This window comes from Artibeus jamaicensis, unplaced genomic scaffold, assembly GCF_021234435.1.
Source record: "Artibeus jamaicensis isolate MK-2021 breed Jamaican fruit bat unplaced genomic scaffold, CSHL_Jam_final scaffold_916, whole genome shotgun sequence".
In the NCBI taxonomy this organism is placed as follows: domain Eukaryota; kingdom Metazoa; phylum Chordata; class Mammalia; order Chiroptera; family Phyllostomidae; genus Artibeus; species Artibeus jamaicensis.
In genome coordinates this window covers 38,188,968-38,208,561 of record NW_026522059.1, presented here as the reverse complement: position 1 = coordinate 38,208,561, position 19,594 = coordinate 38,188,968, and the positions used below count along the sequence as shown (strand labels likewise).

Sequence of the window (19,594 nt, the reverse complement as noted above, 5' to 3'; positions counted from 1 at the left end):
GTCATATGCTAAAAAGTGTAAGGCTGACAATGAATGCTGCAAGGGAGAAAGCTAGGGTCCTTTGTGAGTATAACTGGGGGTGGAGGTAGTCGGGCACCTGGAGGTGGAGTGGGGCTGGTTGCCGCAGAGTGTCTGTGGTCCCTGTTGACAGGGTAGGTGACTGCATGACCCTCACACATATTTCACCAGCTCTGCCGGCCTTCAGGCCTTTGAGGGCGGCCATGGAACCTGAGTAATAAAAATGCAAGTTATGTAATGAGATTAGGAAGGGCCAGGCCTGTTGGTTGTGTTTAGGAAAATTTCAGACCCTACCTTGGCAGGCTGCTGTGGCCTGCACATCTGAGGAGCCTTTGTCGACCGCTTGAGAGAATCACAGGAGTAAGAGGCATGGGGCACTTTAGGCCTGTATCACAGGTCTGAAGTCTTGGGTAACTTTACGATTGATGTAGGGGAAGTTTTCTTTCCACCTGATACAGCATTTTAAACAGTGGTTCCATAGATCACTATGTGAGAGCAGAATAATCCAAATTCTGTGATAAATAGCGAGCGTGTTGTCCAGGGAGAAGCAAGTACATTTTTCAGTGGAATTTTTCTCTGGGAGACATAAAAGTAGTCCCCAGTTGGACACAGGTGCGTTTTGGCACTGAGGGTATTCATCCCCAACAGCACTCACCTTGGCTTCTAACAAACACCGTGACACCTCAGTTCACAAGGCTATGGTTTAACTGTAAGACGATCACAAACATGTCTCTAAGATATTCTGAGAAGGAGTGCGAATACAGGCTATCTTTGGCCGTCTATTTATTCCCAGTGGCAGTATCTAAAAAGAGAAAATGTATTATTCAGAGGAACACACAGGGATGCTGGTCGAATTGTAGAAGGGCCTTAGGGATACCTGATTCAAAACCTCTGCCCCTGGGACTGGGTGCCGGAAGTGAATTAGCTTCCTTTGATCAGATGTGTGGAAGCCCCCGCTTAACTCCACTTAACAAATCTTTACACAGACTGTGGAACTCTGAGAAGATGGTGAAGAATCCTTCATTGTTTTCTTTTTCTGTAGGCATCAGGTTCAAGTTCACAGTGATTTTACTTACTCATATTCATTAATGTGAACAGGGGAGTTTTATCTAACTAGAATGAATGCTGGGTTATATTTATTAGTAAGCAAGTAATAACTTAAAAACAGACTGTAATGTGATGGTTGAAAAGTAGTTCCCACCAGACTTAGTCATAAAAGATACTCGAAAATTTATTTCACTTTTTAAATGTTTTCTAACCTTTTCATTTGTTTTTGTTCTCCACTGACGACAGTGGACCCGGATGCCATCCCAAACACTAAAACACGAGACCACAGAATGGTAAGGGACCAGTTCTAACTTTTCAAGCTCATTTTTGGGGAATAAAATTTTTTAGGAACATGACCAGTGAGTAATCCAATTTTGAATTTTTAGGCATATTGAATTAAGGATTTTAAATCTTGTCTCATCAGTGCAGCAGGTAGCTAGAGATGTACTAGTAAAGAAAGTATATTTAAAAAGCTAAGAACAAGACTCTAGTTTGTTTTTAGCTGTGTAACAAGACTCTAGTTTGTTTTTAGCTGTGTGACTTCAGGCAAGTTATTTAATTTTTCTGTGACTCAGCTTCCTAATGTGTGAAATGGGTTTAACTGCCTCTGAGGGTGGCCATAAGAATTAAATTCAATAATATTTGCAAGACACATAATGGTGTAGCGTGTAATAATTTAATGTTTATTTACAAAGTAATAAAGAGCTCAAGGGTTGTGAGAATTGAGATATACATTAAGAGCCCCTAGAATAGGACCTGGCCCATAATGAGTGTGCAGTGTAAGTGTGTGCTGTCAATATTAGCTGTAGTGGTCAGGCCTATACAGAAAATAGACAAGGTAAGGGTGTCACTCTTATCCTGAGGAGGTGACATCTGTGCAAAGACTGAAGAAAAGTAGGGGATGAACCATTTCCACTCAACAAATATTTACTGAATACTTACTGTGGACCAGATACTGTTCAAGGTGCGACAGAAGGAGTGAACAAAAAGAACAAAAATCCCTGCCCTCTGGAGACTGACTTTCTGGGAGGAGGGAGAGACAGTAACAACTATGTAAAATATAAAGTATCTTAAGAAGTGATAGATACTCACTTCTATTAGGTCTACCTCACCTTCAGAGGTGACATAGCTTGGGCCGGAGCAGTGGACACGCAGAGGAGACCTGATAGGAATGTGGGGACTGAGAGGACTCAAAGGTGGGCTTTGAGGTGTTTGTTGGGAGTTGCTATTTACAGAGGTCAAGAAATAGAAAAAAAATTAGGGCTGGGGAAGAAACTCAGGAACTTAGTTTTAGATACGGTAAGTTTGAGCTGGCTATTAAACAGATAGTTGGAGCTTGCCAGTAGGCAGACAGGAGACAGAGTTTGGGTGAAAAGATCGTGTTTGGAAATAAATTTAATTTTCACACCATACTGGTACAGGAAGTCTTATCCTCGTTTTCAGGTTATAGAAGTAAAGCCTGGCTAGGTTGCTAGTTGCTCGAGGTTACTAGTTGGTAGCTGTGGATGCTGTTTTAAAGCGACAGTGATAACAATGTTGCTAATAGCTACCCCAGCACACACTGTACCTGTGCCAGGTACTTGACATTTATTTCTCTGGAGGGCACACACACCAAGGCATGCTTATCCCTGTTTATCTGAGAGGGCACTGCTAGCTGATGGTCCCAGTCAGCGAGTAGTAAAACTCAGATTCAAACCCGGGCTGGACTCTAGAGCTCCTTGTCTCCACACTGTGTGGCCTGAGATGTACTGACGCCTAGTCCTGGCTACTGTGCAGGTGGCAGGCTTCTTCATCTGTGGCAGCCATATTTCTCAATGAAAATATACTCAAATTTAACATTTAGATTTTTGGTTAAGATGATAACACCATATTCCGTTGAGTAGAAACTCAGTATAAGCCACCAGTTTATCTTGGCTTTTATAAAACAGCTGATTTGGGGGTCCTCATTTTCCTAGGAACTGGATGAGATGAGAACTACAAGATGAATCTGGGGAGACTGTCATGGAGAAGCTAGGGCCCAGGCACACCGTTCAGTTGTGTGAGGGGCAGTGAGGCGGCACAGAGGGTGGGCAGGAACAGCTGGCTCAGACCATTTGGGAAGCAATAGATGCCCTTATCCTCCTCACAGTTACCAAGCTGGAAAGCAGTAGAGGCAGTGGGTGTTAAAAAGGAGATTTAAATTAAGTGTGTGGAGGATAGTCAGTAGAATGTATTTCCTTAAAAAATGACACTCCTTAATTGGAGTGTACCAGTGCACCCTAGAATCTGGTATGGAGGTTCAGGTGTGAAGTTACCTCTCATTTTGTGTCGTTAGAAACCCAACTCCAGCATTATTTTTTTAGCCCTCCCCCAGGTTTCTGTAGGTCTGTGCCATACCTTTGTGGCAGCCGTGGCCCCATAGGGCTGTCATTATCAGGGGGCAGGCCTCTCCCCCCGCCGAACTATGATCTGCTCCAGAGCAGAAAATCTTCTCCTCGTTTTTGCTTCTCCAGTTCCTAGCATGGAGAAATTGAGCACTGTACAGATTTACCGAAAGACTGAATGAATCTCAGCAATGATGTAAAGATTTATAAGGTTTAACTGGGTTCATTGCTTCATATTCTGTTTTCATCAGCAGTAACATAACCCTTAAGAGAAGAGTTTTTCCTATATTTTCTGAGCCCTGGAATGTAGTGTGAGAGGGAAACAGCCAGTCTTCCCTCTCCCCATCCTATTTTGCTAGTTTTTAGGACAGTGTGGAAACATATGCCTCTTTAGTACGAATGTTTTCCCATGTGGGACTAATAAAAATAGTAATTAATACATGATGTTTCTTTTAGCCCAGAGATGACACTAATGATTTCTTGAAAAATTCATTATTGGAATCTGATAGTGCTTTTATTGGTGAGTATATTTTACCAATCTGTTTGTTATAAAACATGGCTTATAATGTTTTTGAAATCAGAATAATTAAAATTAACATAGCAAGTCATAGGAAGGACTTCTTATCCAGATGGCAACATAGGTAGACACTATGCCTGCCATAGCCACATCAAAATTACAACCAGATTATGGAAAGCAGTCTTGGAGAACCACCTGAAAACTAGCTGAACAGAAATCCTACAACCAAGGACATAAAGAAGCAGCCACACTGAATGGTAGGAAGGGTGGAGATACGTAACAGGCAGGTCCCACACACAGTGGGTGATTAAGAAATCAGGAGGGACACCTTGGCTGTAGAGGTTGCCCCTGAGGAACAAGGGGTTCCAGCTCCACACAGCATTTTCCAGCCTGGACACCAGAGCTGGGAAAAGAAAGTCCTGATAACATCTGGCTGTAAGAACCAGGTGGGGCTTTGGTTGAATGATATGGAGGGTTTCTGGGGTCCCAGGCAGTTCTCTTGAGGGGTCTTTGCTTAGACACACAGACTCAACTTGCTTGAAACTAGCAGGGGCAGCAGCTTGAAAAGTGCCAGGGATATATGGGGTGGAACTGAATTCACTAGCTTTAGGGTGAGGGCTGGAGGGACAGGGGTCAAAGCATCTCTCTCTGGGGGAGGAAGTGTGAGCAAGCGTCACTGTTCCATTGCTGCAGGATGGCACCGAATCTAAGCTCTCCATTAATCTGGTTAATACTGTTCGCCCTCCCCAACACACGTGCCCCGCTGGAGCCTCCAACAGGAAGCTGCTCCACACAAGCAACCTGTCTCAGTTCAATACTGTAGATTCTCCTCAAATCTCAAAGGTACGCAGACCCCTGAGAAGAGCAGTGCTGGCCTCTGTGTACCCTATACCTCTTGCGAAGTGGCCCCAAGCCTTGCACAAGTAGTGACTAGTCTCAACTCACATTGTAAACAACCATCAGGTGGCCTGGCAGTGGGCAAGAAGAGCAGAAGCTGCTTTGGTGCCTGAGGATCCAGCTTTCTGCCTTGACTGTGGAAGAGCCTGGCAGCAGAGATCGAAATGTGTCTATGGCCTCCTGACTACAACACAGTGGCACCGCTGCCATGGGAACCGGGTAGCAGTGGACCTGAGAACCTGGCTCCCACAAATCAGCCACATCCCCTACCATGGTAGTGGCTTCCTGATACCCAGGTGACCTGAGCACAGCAGAAACACTGACCTCCCTGGTCACCCAGGTGGTGACTACCATGATCACAGCCCTGTAACCACCCAGAGGTACAAGTACAGCATATAAGAGAAAAAAAATTACGCTCTAGCACTGTTTACCACACACGAAAGAGACCTCTAACTACCAACCTACTGAACTGATAAAATCAACATGGCACCTAAGAAAGGCATTACTAACTCAGATGCACCTGCACAGGAACAACCTCTCAGTTACACGAACCACCAAGAAATCAAACACTAAGTCCTGGGAGACTATTACAGAATATTAGGTCAGATAAACAATGGCTATTTTACAAGACAAAATTTTTCATCCAAAAACACATTCTTCTCAAGTGCCCATGAAACATTCTCAAGGATAGACCATATGTTGGGACACAAAACAAGTCCCAATAAACTTAAGACTGAAATCATGTCAAGCTTCTCCTTCACCCACAATGGTATGGAACTAGAAATCAACTACAAGTAACTACAAGACAGAAAACTCAACATATGGAAGTCTGTAGTGTTTCTGTATACTGACAATGAACTATCAGAAAGAGAAATGAAAACAATTCCACTTATAGTTGCAACAAAAGAAATAAAATGCCTAGAAAGAATAAGAAAGGAGGTGAAAGACCTGTACACTGAAAACAATGACATTGAAAGGAACTGAAGACACAAATAAAAAGATACTCTGTGCTCATGGACTGGAAGAATTGACATTGTTAAAACATCCATGCTACCTAAAGCAATCTACAGAGTCAGTGCAATCCCTATCAAAAAACAGTATAGTATTGGCAGAAAAAGATACACAGACCAATGGAACAGAATTTACAGTCCAGGAATAAACCCACATATATGTGGGCAACTAATTTATGTTAAAGGAGCTAAGGATATACACTGGAGAAAGGAAAGTCCTTTTAATACATAAATAAGTGGGATTGCAGCAAATGGAAAACTTCTGCATAGCAAAAGAAACCATCAACAAAATCAAAAGGCAACCAATTGAATGGAAGATATTTGTAAATTATACTTCTGATAACTATCAAAAAAGATAAATGCACCCCTAGGTTCACTGCAGCATTATTTACAATAGCCAAGATTGGAAATAACTTGAATGTCCACCAGTGGCTGAGTGGATAAAGATGACGTGATAATAAAATACACAATGGAGTATCACTAAGTTAAATAGATGAAATGTTGCCATTTGAAACCATGTGGATGGATCTTGAAGGATTATCTTTAGTGAAATAAGTCAGAGGGAAAGGGACAAAGTCCATTTGATTTCACTCATGTGAAATCATATGAACTGAGAGAACAAAAAAACAAAGTCACAGACACAGAACAGAATGGGCGTTACCTGTGAGGAATAGGGGTAGGTGGAACTGAAATAGGTAAAGCATGTCAGGTGTGTGGTAATGGAAGGAAACTGGACTTTTGCTGATGAATGTGCATTAGAATATAAAGTTTAAATTATAATGCTGTACAGCTGAAATTTGTTATTACCCAGTGTTACTTCTGTAAAGAAATAACCCCCAAACACCCCATAATATCAATTACATTAGCATTCCCCTTAAAAAAGAAATACTTCTATAAATCTATTCCCCCTCAAAATGATTAATATGAAAACTACCAACTCTTACGAAAGAAAGAAAAAGACTAAATAAATGGAGAGATATTCCATGCTCGTGGATTGTGAGACTCAATATTAGCAATATGTCAGTTCTTTCCAACTTGATCTATAGACTCAATGCAAACCCAGTCAAAATCCCAGCAAGTTATTCTGTGGATAACTGATTCTAAAGTTTATATGGAGAGGGAAAAGAGCCAATGCAACACTGAAGAACAGAACTGGAGGATTAACTTTACCTAACTTCAGGACTTACTACACCAGTACAGTAGTCGAGACTGTGGTACTGGCAAAAGCAGACAAAGAGATCAGACTTGAGTGTTCAGACCTACACAAGTATAGTCGTCTGATTTCTGACAAGAGCACAGGCAGTTCGAGTGAGGAAAAGAATCTTTTCAACAAATGGTGCTTCTAGAACTGGACACCTACATGTCCCCCCCAAAAAAAGAGGGAAGGGAGGATCTTAATGAAGACCTTACATCTGTCACAAAAATCTACTAGAAGGGACCTTAGACCTAAATGTAAAATGCATTACTATAAAACTAGAAGATAACCTAGGAGAAAACCTACAAGAACTTGGGTATGGCAGTGACTTTTTTTAATAAAACAACAATAGTACAATCCATGAGAGAAATAGATAACTAGACTTCATCAAAAATCAATGTTCTATAAAAGATAATGTCAAGAAAATGAGAAATCACAGAGTGGGGAAAAAGTATTTGGAAAAGATACCTCTGATGTAGGACTCTTCTCCAAAATATCCAAAGCATTCTTAAAGCTCATTAATAAGAATAACCTAATTAAAAGATGGGCAAAAGATCCAGACAGACACTTCATTAAATAAGCACAGGAACAGATACTCCACATGTCATCAGGGAAATGCAAATGAACACAACAGTGAGGTACCACTCCACACCTATTTAATGGCCAAAATCTAAAACACTGACATCATGAAATGCTGGTAAGGACGGACGTGGAGCAACAGAACTGGCCCTGCTTGGTGGAGGCCTACAGAGTGGCACAAACACTTCGGAAGATGGGAAGGTAGTTTCATGCTAACCACTATGCTGTCCACCGGAAACTGATATACTACTGACTGTCAACTGTGAATAACACTGAACAGTTTTTTAAAAATTAAATTATTTGCCCTGGCTGGTGTAGCTCAGTGGATTGAGCGCGGGCCTGCAAACCAAAGGATCGCAGTTCGATTCCCAGTTAGGGCACATGGCTAGGATGCAGGCCAGTTCCCAGCAGGGGATGCACGAGAGGCAACCATACACTGATATTTCTCTCCCTCTCTCCTTCCTTTCCCCTTTAAAGATAAGTAAATCTTAAAAAAAAATTGACAACACCAAATGCTGGTGAATATGTGGGGAAACTAGAACTTTGTCATAATGTAAAATGGGTAGAACCACTTTTGCAAATGCTTTGGCAGTTCCTGAAAAAAGATAAATGTAGTTTCCCAGCAATTTCACTGCTAGTAATACACCCCAAAGAGATGAAAACATGACCACAAAAAGACATGTATGTAAATGTTCATAATAGCATTAATAATTGCCAACTAGAAACAGTTTAAATGTCCATCAACTTGCAGGCCAGTTCCCAGCAGGGGGTGCACCAGAAGCAACCATACATTGATATTTCTCTCCCTCTCTCCTTCCCTTTCCTTCTAAAGATAAATAAAATCTTTAAAAAAGACTGCAAGCAGACTTAAAAAAAGACTGCAAGCAGAGAAGGGAACTTCACTCACTAAGTCCATGGCATGGATGCACTGTGCACAGAAAAGCACAAACCCAGTGGAGAGTTCAGGTACAACAGTGCTTCTCAGGCTAAGTCAGCAGACTCTAGGAGGTTTTTCCCCTTAAAAGGGGGGGGGTCTGCAAGTTTGAGGACCACTGCTACTCACCCTACATCCTTACTTAAGTCAGTATAAACTGGTAAATACTGTTCAACAATGAAAAAAGAATGAACTGCTGCTATACGTCACAACATAGAGGAACCTCAAACGCACAGTAAGTGAAAGACGACATACTACATGGTATCGTTACTCTTCCACAGAATCTCAGGGAAGGTGAATCCGCTGAGATGAAGGCGGACCAGTGTCTATGTGGCTGGGCATGTGGGTGTGGGGAGAGACTGCCGGTGAGCACAAGGGAACTTTCTGAAGTGACAGAAATGATCTAAAACTAGATTATAATGACAATTGCACAGTTCTGTAAAAGCCATTGAACTATGCACATTTATAGTGGGTGAATTTTATTATATATTAAAGATATTTAATAACATCTTACAGCCAGTAAAAAGCTGTCTTGGTTTAGCTGAATAAAATGATTGAAGTGGGGGGGTGTTTACAACTTCTCCCTGCTTGCTGCTTCTAGGTGCTTACGGCGAGACCTATCCTGCCTTTGAAGAGGATGCTGTCCTTCCGCCCTCACAGCTGCCCTCTGCGAGAGAGCGCAGGAGGAGCAAATTGAAAGGACTGGCCTTTGTATGTATGAACTCTCCTTTTCTCCCTTTCCAGTGCAGGGGCGGGGTCTGGGTTCTGGCCCATGCTGAACTGGTGTGGTCCAACAGAGCCCGTGTGCCCTGGCTGGACTTCTTTTTATTGCCAAACAATATTCCATTAATGTAGTCCATGCTTTTAAATCTGTTCAAAGCCTGACGGACATTTAGGTTGTTTCCACTTTTTGTCTGTTATGAATATGGCTGCTTTTAACATCCATGTCACATTTTTTTGATGTTTTCATCTCTTTTGTGTATATACCTAAAATCACTGGGTTTGGGATAACTACGTTTTCTACCTCTGTCCACTCTGGTAGTGTCTGGGTTGTCACAAGTGCATCTCAGCCTGGAGTTAGAATGTAAGTAAGTGCCATAGATTCTCACTTGTTTTATTTTGTTGACCACACTGTGTACTTAGCATGGGCAACAACCTGTGCTGACGCACTCGTTTATTCTGAACATGTTTTATGTTGATGATCATTTCTGAAGTTCTCTTCTCTGACTGCAGGATAACAGTCGTCCTGATGTACTGTCAGATGGTCTCTCTTTAAAATCTGAATCCAGTGTAAATGTTGATCAGATTAGAATGAGAAATGAGGAACGAATGCGAAGATTGAATGAACTTCAGAATAAACCTATTAATACAGGTAAATGGCCAACTTTAAGGGCCTGTAGCACATTTTGTAAGGACTTCAACCTGCTTTTACACGGAAGTTTTCACTTGTGTCTGGGGGACCAATGCAATGAATTTTCAAATCCTTTTGAGTTGTAGGGCCTATAACACAAACTATCCAGCAAAATCAGGACTCAGGATTAATTTTACCTCAAATTCTTTCTACCAGAGAGGAGGGTATATCCTTTTCTGAGTAAGTTCTAAACACACAAAACTTTTGCTTACAGAGCTATCCAGGCTTTGCTTGCAGCAGGGAAAATGATCGTTAGTAACAGCATCACATTTCCCTTGCTGAAGTGAGAGATGATCTGAAATGACTTGAACAACAATAAAAAAACCTTCATACTTAAAGTTTTATCAAATAACCAGTCCGAATAAATGTTTAACTGGAAAAAAAAACTTTTGAGTTATTAACAACACATATATTATAAATTTGTAGTACTACAAAGAAAATTTTTTTGCCTTTTTATAAAATATTTTTTTAACATTGTACATGCCCTTACTGGGACAAACTCGAAACCCAGGCATGTGCCCTGACTGGGAATTGGGTGACCTGGCCCTTTGGCTCTGCCGGACGATGCCCAACCCACTGAGCCACGTTGGTCAGGGCTTTTTCACCTTTTTACTTGGCTTTCAGTACTGTGGACACAGTAGCCTCAGGTTATTTCTTTTTTCATACGTCAAAGTTTAGTTTTCTCATCCTGTGGGGCTTTGCTATCACTGTTGTAGTGACAAGCATGTTGAAGCTTGTTCAGCAAGCACAGGTAGACCGGACAGTTCCCTAGGCGACCAACATCTCTTACCGGCCCTGGACCACTTGTTAATGTTGATGTCATTAGTTGTTTGGATAATGGGGTAATTTTATAATGTGTAAGTTCTATTGTATTGTTAGTTTTAGCAGTCTGGTTGGACAATTTTCTTTAGTCTGTTAAGCTACATTAATTTTCTTACAGCAATTTTCACGACGTATTTTTAGATCTTACCTTTAATACTCTTATTTAAAACTACTCGCACACTCTCGCTAGCAGTCAGTTGTCATTGTTCTGATGATAATCCCATACCAAACACCAGCAAACAGAAAATTGATGGAGTAGTGCTTTTCATATCATACCTAGAAAAATAGGGAACAGTGGGAAAGCAATGTTTTTTTTTTTAGCTAAAAAACATTTTCTTTTAACTTGTAAGTTTCCTGTTTCTCAATTTCTTTTAGAATCAATAAGTTGAATATTTAACAGTGATATTAAGTCGAGGAGACAGCATTATAAGAATTTACTGTTTCAGAAGGTGTTCAGCTTCTAAACTTTTTTTTTTAACACTGTCCTTTCAAACAGGATCTTTTTGGTACGATGTGGATTGATTGCTCATTAAATTGATTGCACAGGTTCCTTTGCTGGGTAATCCTTCACAGACCAGGAGATGTTATTTAAAAACCAAAAAGAAATTGACATCACAGGGTAGGAAGACAGATTTTCCTATTATTATATCTATAAGTAAAACACAGATATATGAGTATAATCAATTAAAAATAAAGCAAATTAAAAGCTATCTCTTAATGGAGCAGACAGACACAACCTCTTAGGATGGTATATGAATGGAAGTAATTTCACCCCCATCTAGTACTTTCCTGAAATGACTTTTAATTTCCTTATAGCAGTATTGTAGGTTGGCAGTGTTTCCAAAATCCTGTTAAATCAAAACAGTTTTCATGGTGTCCACTGGGTTTCTCCTGAAGGTGACACAAAATAAACCAGCATTCCTACCCCCCCCCCCCTTATGTTGGCCGTGGTTGCCTCTGCCATCCTAGGGAGGGGCCCTGTGGTGCTAGTGCCATGGGGTCACCTTTAGCTGCACTTTTTGTTTCCTAACACTGGCTCCCTTCCTGGGCTTGCTTTCCTACCTCTAGAATAAGGGGTGTCTGGTCAAAACCCGTGCAGTTGAGAATATTGGGGAGAAAGATCTATGTTCGCATCACCTGCCTGCCACCCACCCGAGTCATGTCTCTCTTGCCTCCTTTAGATGATGAAAGTTCACTGGTTGACCCTGAAGACATCATGAAACACGTGGGTGACGATGGATCAAGCTCTGTAGCAACTGAACCCTGGCTCCGCCCGGGCACCTCAGAAACGCTGAAACGATTCATGGCGGAGCAGCTGGACCAAGAGCAGCAGCAGGTTCCTGGAAAACCAGGCACTTTCAATTGGCAGGGCCTGTCTACTGCACATGGTTAAAATAAATCTTTACTGGGCTCAGCAGTGCCTTTTAAGGTGAAAGGAATGTTTACTCTGAACCTTTATGTGCTACTCAGACCACTTCCTGGAAGTTATTTATGTTCCATCTGTGTATAAAGTATATTTCCATGATGTATATAATGTACATTATGTACAGAAATAAAAGGCCATGATTAACTTATATATATATATAATTGTACAGAATTATTTTTGCACATTTTGCCATAAATCAGGGTGGTAATGAACTAACATTACGTGCATTATTGTAAATTGTAAGGTGAATAAAACACAAGTATCTCAACAGACCTGTAAAATGAGGAAACCTATTATATGTATATTTGTTATTGCTATTGAAAATAATTCACTAGTGAATACATTTGTTGTAGCTGTGACTATTCCAGTTGCTACGTAATGAAGCAAATTATTTCCGTCACTTATAACTACTAATTCAGTATAAATGATAGGAGTCATGATTGATTTTATTTCCATGAGCCATGCACTAAATGTTACATCTTTCTGCCTCTGTTTTTGTGCCAATTAAGTTTGCTAATTTATATGATTACTAATTTATATGATTTAACTTCTTGATAGGAGAAATAAATTATATTTTACTAGCAATGCTGGTTTCTTATTTTAACTGGAATGGATGTCTCTAGACAAGGTGTTCGAGAAGTTGAAGAGAGACAGGGGCACCCAGGGTCAAGGATGGACTAGAATCCTTGCTGCACCCCATGGACCTTTGACTAAGAGACTCAGTCTTTCCAGTCACTCCGTAAGAGGTGTCTTTTAAAAGATTTAATTTTGGGAGAGCATTATTTAGCACCTGTAGCACAACAGCCACGGTACTGCAGCGCTGCTTCCTGCACACTCCCTTCTGCTGGCATAATCAGTGGCAGAGAAGATCACATTGTTTACCTCAAGTGTATAATTTCTCATACTTTGAATTTTAGCTGCATGTAAATTATATACTCAACTTGTAATCTCATCATTGTTTTTTTACTATAAAGATTTTTTTCTTTTTATAGCGTCAACTGAAAGTTAGATGAAGGCCTCTGCCTCTTTTAAGGAAAATTTTGATGCTATACCATGAAATAACAAACCACCAGGTTATTTGAAACACTTACCTCTCAGACGGGAAGGTCATGGCGGCTCCGAGATACCTACCTGAGTGACTCCCAGCTGTAGTGCCCAGCTGAGCTGAAACAGGCTCCATCTTGGGGGGTAATAAATACAGTCAACTTAAAATGCATAGTTCAGAAACTACTCATTTTCTAAGATGTGAGAGCAAAGACTGAACACTTGTTTGTGAACACAGCCTTGAAAATTATTTTAGCATGTTGATTTTCCTTGTTAATGCCATTGTACCACACAACTTAAACTGACTTCCAGAACACACATGCCCTACTGCCAACTGTCCCAAAGGAAGCATTACTGCTTTTCTCACTATTCAAATAGTGTAGCATTATTCTGGGTTATCAACAAATACACAAAATACTAAATTATAAATATCTTATGGTTGAAAAAGCAAGGTAATGGGGGAGAATCTAATGTCAGAAACTAGAAAAAAAATTTTAGAACTAAAGAATACTGAATTTTTAGTTCTGGCAGACTATATCCTTCCCTTAATCTTATGTCTTTTAATAAAAAAATTAAGTTAAAAAATAAAACATGAGGTCATGTATTACACAGGTTTTGATTGCACTGATGAAATAATCCAAAAACTTTATTGATCTATAACCTGATTAGAATATGCCAGATGAGGATCAATATTGTACAGAAAGTTGTACAGAATTTTTTACATAGAAAACTTTACATCTGTACCATATACATTTTATCCATCTGAAAAAATTTTCTACATCCACTTAACAAGGAATGCTTGATAATCTTGTCATTTTTTTAACCATCAGAACACAATTCACAGTATGAATACATTTCCAGTAAATCTAACCTCCTCAAACCATGCCAGAGTTGCTACTTTAATATATTCAACATTAAATTCTGTACATAAGAGTAAAATCTACATCAAGCCCCGCCACCCAAAAGAAAAGAAAGTGACAGCGACCTAGATTTGTTTTGCAGTGATTCAAGTTTCGGTCCGTGAAGGACCACTGCTTTAATGGCCCGTCCGTAGAAGCCCTAAGAGAAGTACGTCACAGGTAGTTGTGTCGGCAGGGAGTCTTCCGCTTGGTGGTCAGGACGGGTGTGGCCACCACAGTGTCTGGGCCTACTAACCCCCTTCCAAAGGGCAGAACCAAAATCCCCACAAAATAAAAAAAGATAAAATGTTTAACCCAGAATTCTTAGTGCATCTGACAAATTATTATAGGTATTTAGCAAATGAATAAGAAAATAAAGAAATAAAACAGTGCAAGAAGAACTATATAATGTTGAAGATTTTTATATTACAGACCTGCATCTCTGTACATTTTTCACAGAAGGATGATTACCAGTATCTCAGATAGCCTGAGTGTGCAAAAATTTCAGAGTAAGAATACCATAGTTGCTAAATATCTTTTACCATGAACAATAATTTCTTCTCCCCCCCAATCCCCAGTTATAAACATTTTATCCTTCAAAATACAGCTCTCCTGAGTTGTACTTCTTGCAGAAGTTCAAATCTTTACATCTATAGTTCTTTGGGTAAGTTTCACTTCCACACCTGCCAAAAATATGCAGGGTTCTCCCTGCCACTGAGGACAGGGAAGGACGTGAGCATAAGCTGACACTGGACACGGGCTTTCTGCTCCACGTGAGCCCAACATGGCAAACGGGATCCATCACTGAGAGGGACTGGAGAGTTGCAAGACAGCTCTAGTTCTAAGCATCTTTACCAGTAACCCGTAGACACTGAAATTCAGAGAAACCATTTTTCAGGTAGAAAACCTCAGCTCCAGGGTCCTTAAAGAGCAGAGGGATGTAAACGCCAAGAGAAAAATACTAAGTTGCCATCACTGCTTGTGTATCGCAAGTTCCTGTTCAGATGGTTGTGAAATCTGGAAAACTACTCCAATTCGCAGAAAAAATCTTCTAAGAACAGCACGAAGTTCAGGAATCAAGTCAAATTGCATAATTTCACATAAGAGAGGGTAGTAGAATGATGCATGAGCCTTAAACTGGGAGGGAAAATGAATTTCTCCATTAGTAGTGCTTGCAGGCCAAACCCCAGGACCCGAAACTGCCTTCAGTGTCAAATCCCTGTGGGGGGAGCCACTGCGGACGCAATGACATGCTGATTATGCAACAGAAAGAGCAGAGGCTTCCACCAGACTTGCTTCACATGGACACTGTTCACTTGGTTATCAGCCTTATTTTGAAAAACATCTTCCACTACATTTCCTTGACAAACTTTCAGTATTTATCACTGTTTCTTCCAGTCGATAAATAAAAGTAAGAGGCCCAGCTGAAACCACAGTTGAGTTTTATGAGCTATATATGGGTTACCAAAACTATCTTTTATTTGTTAAATAAAAATTTAATTTTCAGGAGAAATTCTACCTAACATTATAATATAAGCTATTCAATCTCCAGGCAAAGATTATACATTCCACATTCATAGTCTGGAATTGATATACTTTGACTCTGTTAAGCTAGAAATGCTGGGCTGGATACGCTGCCTCATACTTACCCTGTTGTCGCTTATCTTTAGAACTTTAGTTAGAAACAAAAGCAGCAAGTTGGTCCAGGCCTCCCGATGACTCTCTGACGTCAGAGTGAGGAAGTAGCTCAGCGCTTCACTGCACACACTGCAACAGAAAAGTTTCGCTCGCACACCTGCTGTACGGACGCTCACCGAGGAAGAACTACTAAGACATGAAGGGTAAGGCCCCGGCCAGGTAGCTCAGTTGGTTCAAAGAGCAGCAATTTTCAACCTTTTTGTCTTGTGGCACACATAAACTAACTACTAAAATTCTCCCACAAGGCAAAAGATGAATTTTTTGCCATTCTGACAGAAATAATAGGTATAAATTTGCCTTATTCACACCAAATGGTTACTGTTGCGTAGACTGTTGTCATTTTCTTATTTGACCATCTAAGGGAAAAGAGCTCAATGCACCTGACTAAGGAGTCAGGTGTTGCATGCTTTAAGTTCTTGTGGAACACCAGCATGCCACAGCACCCTACTTAAAAACTGCTGGGTTAGAGCGTCATCCCAAAACACCAGGGTTGTGGGTTTGATGCCTGGTCAAGGCACATACAAGAATCAACCAATGAATGAATAAATAAGTGGAACAACAAATCGATGTTTCTCTAAAATCAATTTTAAAAACTTTTTAAAGATGACATGTAGGGTAATGAATTTAACTGTTAGCAACCTGTTTTTATACACATACACACACACATAAAAGTACAGCCATTGTTAATATAATTAGAATAGTTTGCACAACATTGCTATAACCTGGCAGCCAAGGACAGTGGACTGGAATGTGCATGTGTGAACGACAACCTCACTGCACTAGTCAGTGGGGGTGGTAGATACCGTTGAGTGAGCATGTGTAGCCACTGCATTCAAAATGACTGAGTGAGCAGAGTAATGAATCTGCATCAGATTTTGCATTAAGGTTGAACATTCCTCCACAGACCCTATTAGGATAACTCAGAAGGCCACAACTGATGATTGGCAGCTTCATCACGACAATGTGCCTGCTCATACCTCACAGCTCATGCAGAATTTTTGGGGGACTTAGGCTCCCTACAAACCAGGTTTGGCACCCTGTGACTTCTGGCTTTTCCCAAAACTAAAATCACCTTTGAAAGAGAAGAGATTTTAGACTGTTGATGAGATTCAGGAAAATACAGTGGGGTAGCCGATGGTGATTGGGAGAACTGTGGGAGAAAGTAGGGCCCATGGTACCTACTTTGAGGGAGACTGAGGCAACATTATCCTATGTACAGTGTTTCTTGTATCTTATTTCTTCTTCAATAAATGTCTCTATTTTTCATTTTACATGGCTGAATACCTTCTGGACAGACAATACACACACACACACACACACACACACACACACACACTGTTTTGAATCCTTACTCAAGGATATATTAACTAATTTTAGAAAGAGAGGAAAGGAGACAGAGGGACAGACATGATGTGAGAGAGACTTCGACTGGCTGCCTCCTGTACGTGCCCCATCCAGGGATCCAACCTGCTGCCAAGGTGCGCGCCCTGACTGGGGATCACACCTCAGCTGTTTGGTGCACAGGATGATGCTCCAACCCACTGAGCCACCTGGTCAGGGCAGAACTGTTCATATTAAAGAATATCAGCATAAATATTTGTTTTCAAATTAAGAACCCTGATATTAAAAGAAGGTACTGCAACTTATCAGGAAACCCACGCTTCCCAATTTTCTAAGTTTCACTGAATTCAAAATGCATGTGCAGTAGCACATTTGCAAACTTGTGTTAAGAGACCTGGACTGATGCCTGGGTGGGCTCTTCCCTTCACTAGCTGTGTGGGTTTAGAGTCTTCTGGGGCCTCAAAAGTCTCATCAATAAAATGTGGATGAGAGACAAGGAGATCTCTTAAAGTTCAAAAGTGTATTTAGCAGGTCTCTGAGACCATCTGTTCCCCCCAAACACACAAACACAATTCAGATGACAGCAGTCTGTCTGAATGTTACGTCTCATCCTTAGTGTGAGTTTAACTGTTAGAGGACAGAATAGTAAGTTGTCACTAAGTAAAAACAATGCAAAAGAAGTAACATCCAAAAAGAAAACTCCAAATATATTTTCAGACTAAATACAGGCAGGAAGGTTTGCACTTTCACAAATGATTGGTTTATAAAAACTGAGCTCTACGACACACAAAAAAGCCTAAAAGCTGTAACATAAAGTTGAAACAATTTTAAGAGAAAATATTCTCCTCTGTCCTGCCTGTAACAGCAACAATGGACATGACTTGTCAATCTGTCACCGCCTGCAGAAGTGCCTTCCTCTCTAAGACTGTAACCAATTCCTTAGGCCCCAACTTATCTGCTGGGCCCTGCAGCTCCTAACCACGGGGTGGCTGTGACTCTGCCCCTGTGCAAACCTTGGAGGCCCCTTCCTGCTCTGTACCAAGCAGCCACACAGGTGAAAGGCAGAAACTCAGCCAAGAGTCTTACTTTAAAAGCCTCTGCTGGACCTCCTCCCAGGCACTAACCCGGCTCTCGTCCATGTACATCCGGAAGAGAATGCGCAGCCCACAGGCCAGGCTGCTCGTCTCCTGTTTCAGAAGGTTGGGTTTGGATTTGCCTTTAAAGCCTGCAGAAAGGGGAAGTTTCCGGGATGAATTTGGGAAGGCATCTTACACAAAGGTACAACAGCCCGTACGACAGCTCATTTGGTTCTGTTCAGCCATCACATATGCTTCTTCCAAAGCAGCGCTGCCCTGAGCCACACCAAGAAGGTGTGCCCGAGGCTCTGCAGGGGAGACCAAGTGGGGCTGAAGGCCCCATCTGAACGTAATTTCTATGTTTAGGAGCCCCCCCGCCCCTTTCAAGCTGGGGATGTGAGATGCAAAACAACTTCTGGCCTAGGAACGTGGAACTCTTCTCGTGAAACTGTACTTGAAAGCCCTGTGCAGCCCGCAGCTCGGCTCCCGATGAACAGAGCAGACCATGCAGCAGTGAGGCTGCTTTCAAGGCCAGCGGTGTGAAGGGCCAAGTGCATGTGCTAACAGTCCCAGTAAAATGGTGGTAAGAACTTGGGTTGAAGGGGAAAAAAGTAAGTCCAGACTCCTCTTTCCTGAAGTTAGGTTGTAAAGGGAAGAGGCTGAACAGATCCATGGCTGCACTAGGAATTAGACATTCTAGACCACGTGAAAAACACAGGTGGAAAGCAACCCAACGCCCGTCTGACAGTTCGACACTTCCTTCTGTCTTTTCCTGCCAGATTCTACTGCCTCCGTGTCCAACTGGGCACAGTTTTGCAGCAAATAGGCACTGAGTAACTATTTCTTTTTCTTCTCTCTCTCTCTTAAGATTTTACTTATTTATCTTTAGAGGGGAAGGGAAGCAGACAAGGAGAGAAATATCAATGTATGGTTGCCTCTCGTGGGTCCCCTGCTGGGAACTGGCCTGCAACCCAGGCATGTGCCCTGACTGGGAATCAGACACGATCCTTTCACTCGCAGGACCGCGCTCAATCCCCTGAGCTACACCAGCCAGGGCTATTTCTTAAATAAAAAATTAACAATGTGAATAAATTATAAAGCTTTTTTTATATTTAAAATTTCTAACGTTCTAAAACAAATACACCTCCCCACCTCACACCATTCACTCTCATTCTGAGACATGGCCGTGCCCAGGGGACCTGGAAGACGTCTTTTGAACACAGGCCAGACTCTGTGTTCGGGGCCACCATGCCCACTGTTTGTCATAAAAGGGCGGAGTTCAGTGCACTGCCAGTATCAACAGTGCGGCCTGGCTGG

General features: G+C 41.4%; 2 protein-coding genes across 13 annotated transcripts in view; one reads left to right on the top strand and one right to left on the bottom strand.

The window, feature by feature from the left end:
- CSPP1 (centrosome and spindle pole associated protein 1) overlaps positions 1–13,146 on the top strand; it is a 96,166-nt gene extending 83,020 nt beyond the window's left edge. For 6 of the 12 annotated variants that reach the window (XM_037148916.2, XM_037148918.2, XM_037148917.2 and 3 more), the window contains 5 exons: positions 1,312–1,358; positions 3,885–3,948; positions 9,162–9,271; positions 9,794–9,932; positions 11,975–13,145. In XM_037148916.2, coding sequence (XP_037004811.2) covers positions 1,312–1,358; positions 3,885–3,948; positions 9,162–9,271; positions 9,794–9,932; positions 11,975–12,186 — 572 coding nt within the window. In that variant the 3' untranslated portion in view covers positions 12,187–13,145. Of the gene's footprint in view, positions 1–1,311; positions 1,359–3,884; positions 3,949–9,161; positions 9,272–9,793; positions 9,933–11,289; positions 11,413–11,974 lie in introns of all 12 variants that reach the window. The other 6 variants (XM_037148915.2, XM_037148911.2, XM_037148908.2 and 3 more) reach the window with 3 other exon arrangements.
- Positions 13,147–14,568: 1,422 nt separating this feature from the next.
- Positions 14,569–19,594, bottom strand: part of ARFGEF1 (ADP ribosylation factor guanine nucleotide exchange factor 1) — a 106,549-nt gene continuing 101,523 nt past the window's right edge. Inside the window, exons 37-39 of the mRNA XM_037148903.2 lie at positions 18,288–18,426; positions 15,812–15,929; positions 14,569–15,299 (exon numbers count right to left, since the gene is read on the bottom strand). Of these exons, the coding sequence (XP_037004798.2) occupies positions 15,135–15,299; positions 15,812–15,929; positions 18,288–18,426 (422 nt within the window). The 3' untranslated portion in view covers positions 14,569–15,134. The remainder of the gene's footprint in view (positions 15,300–15,811; positions 15,930–18,287; positions 18,427–19,594) is intronic.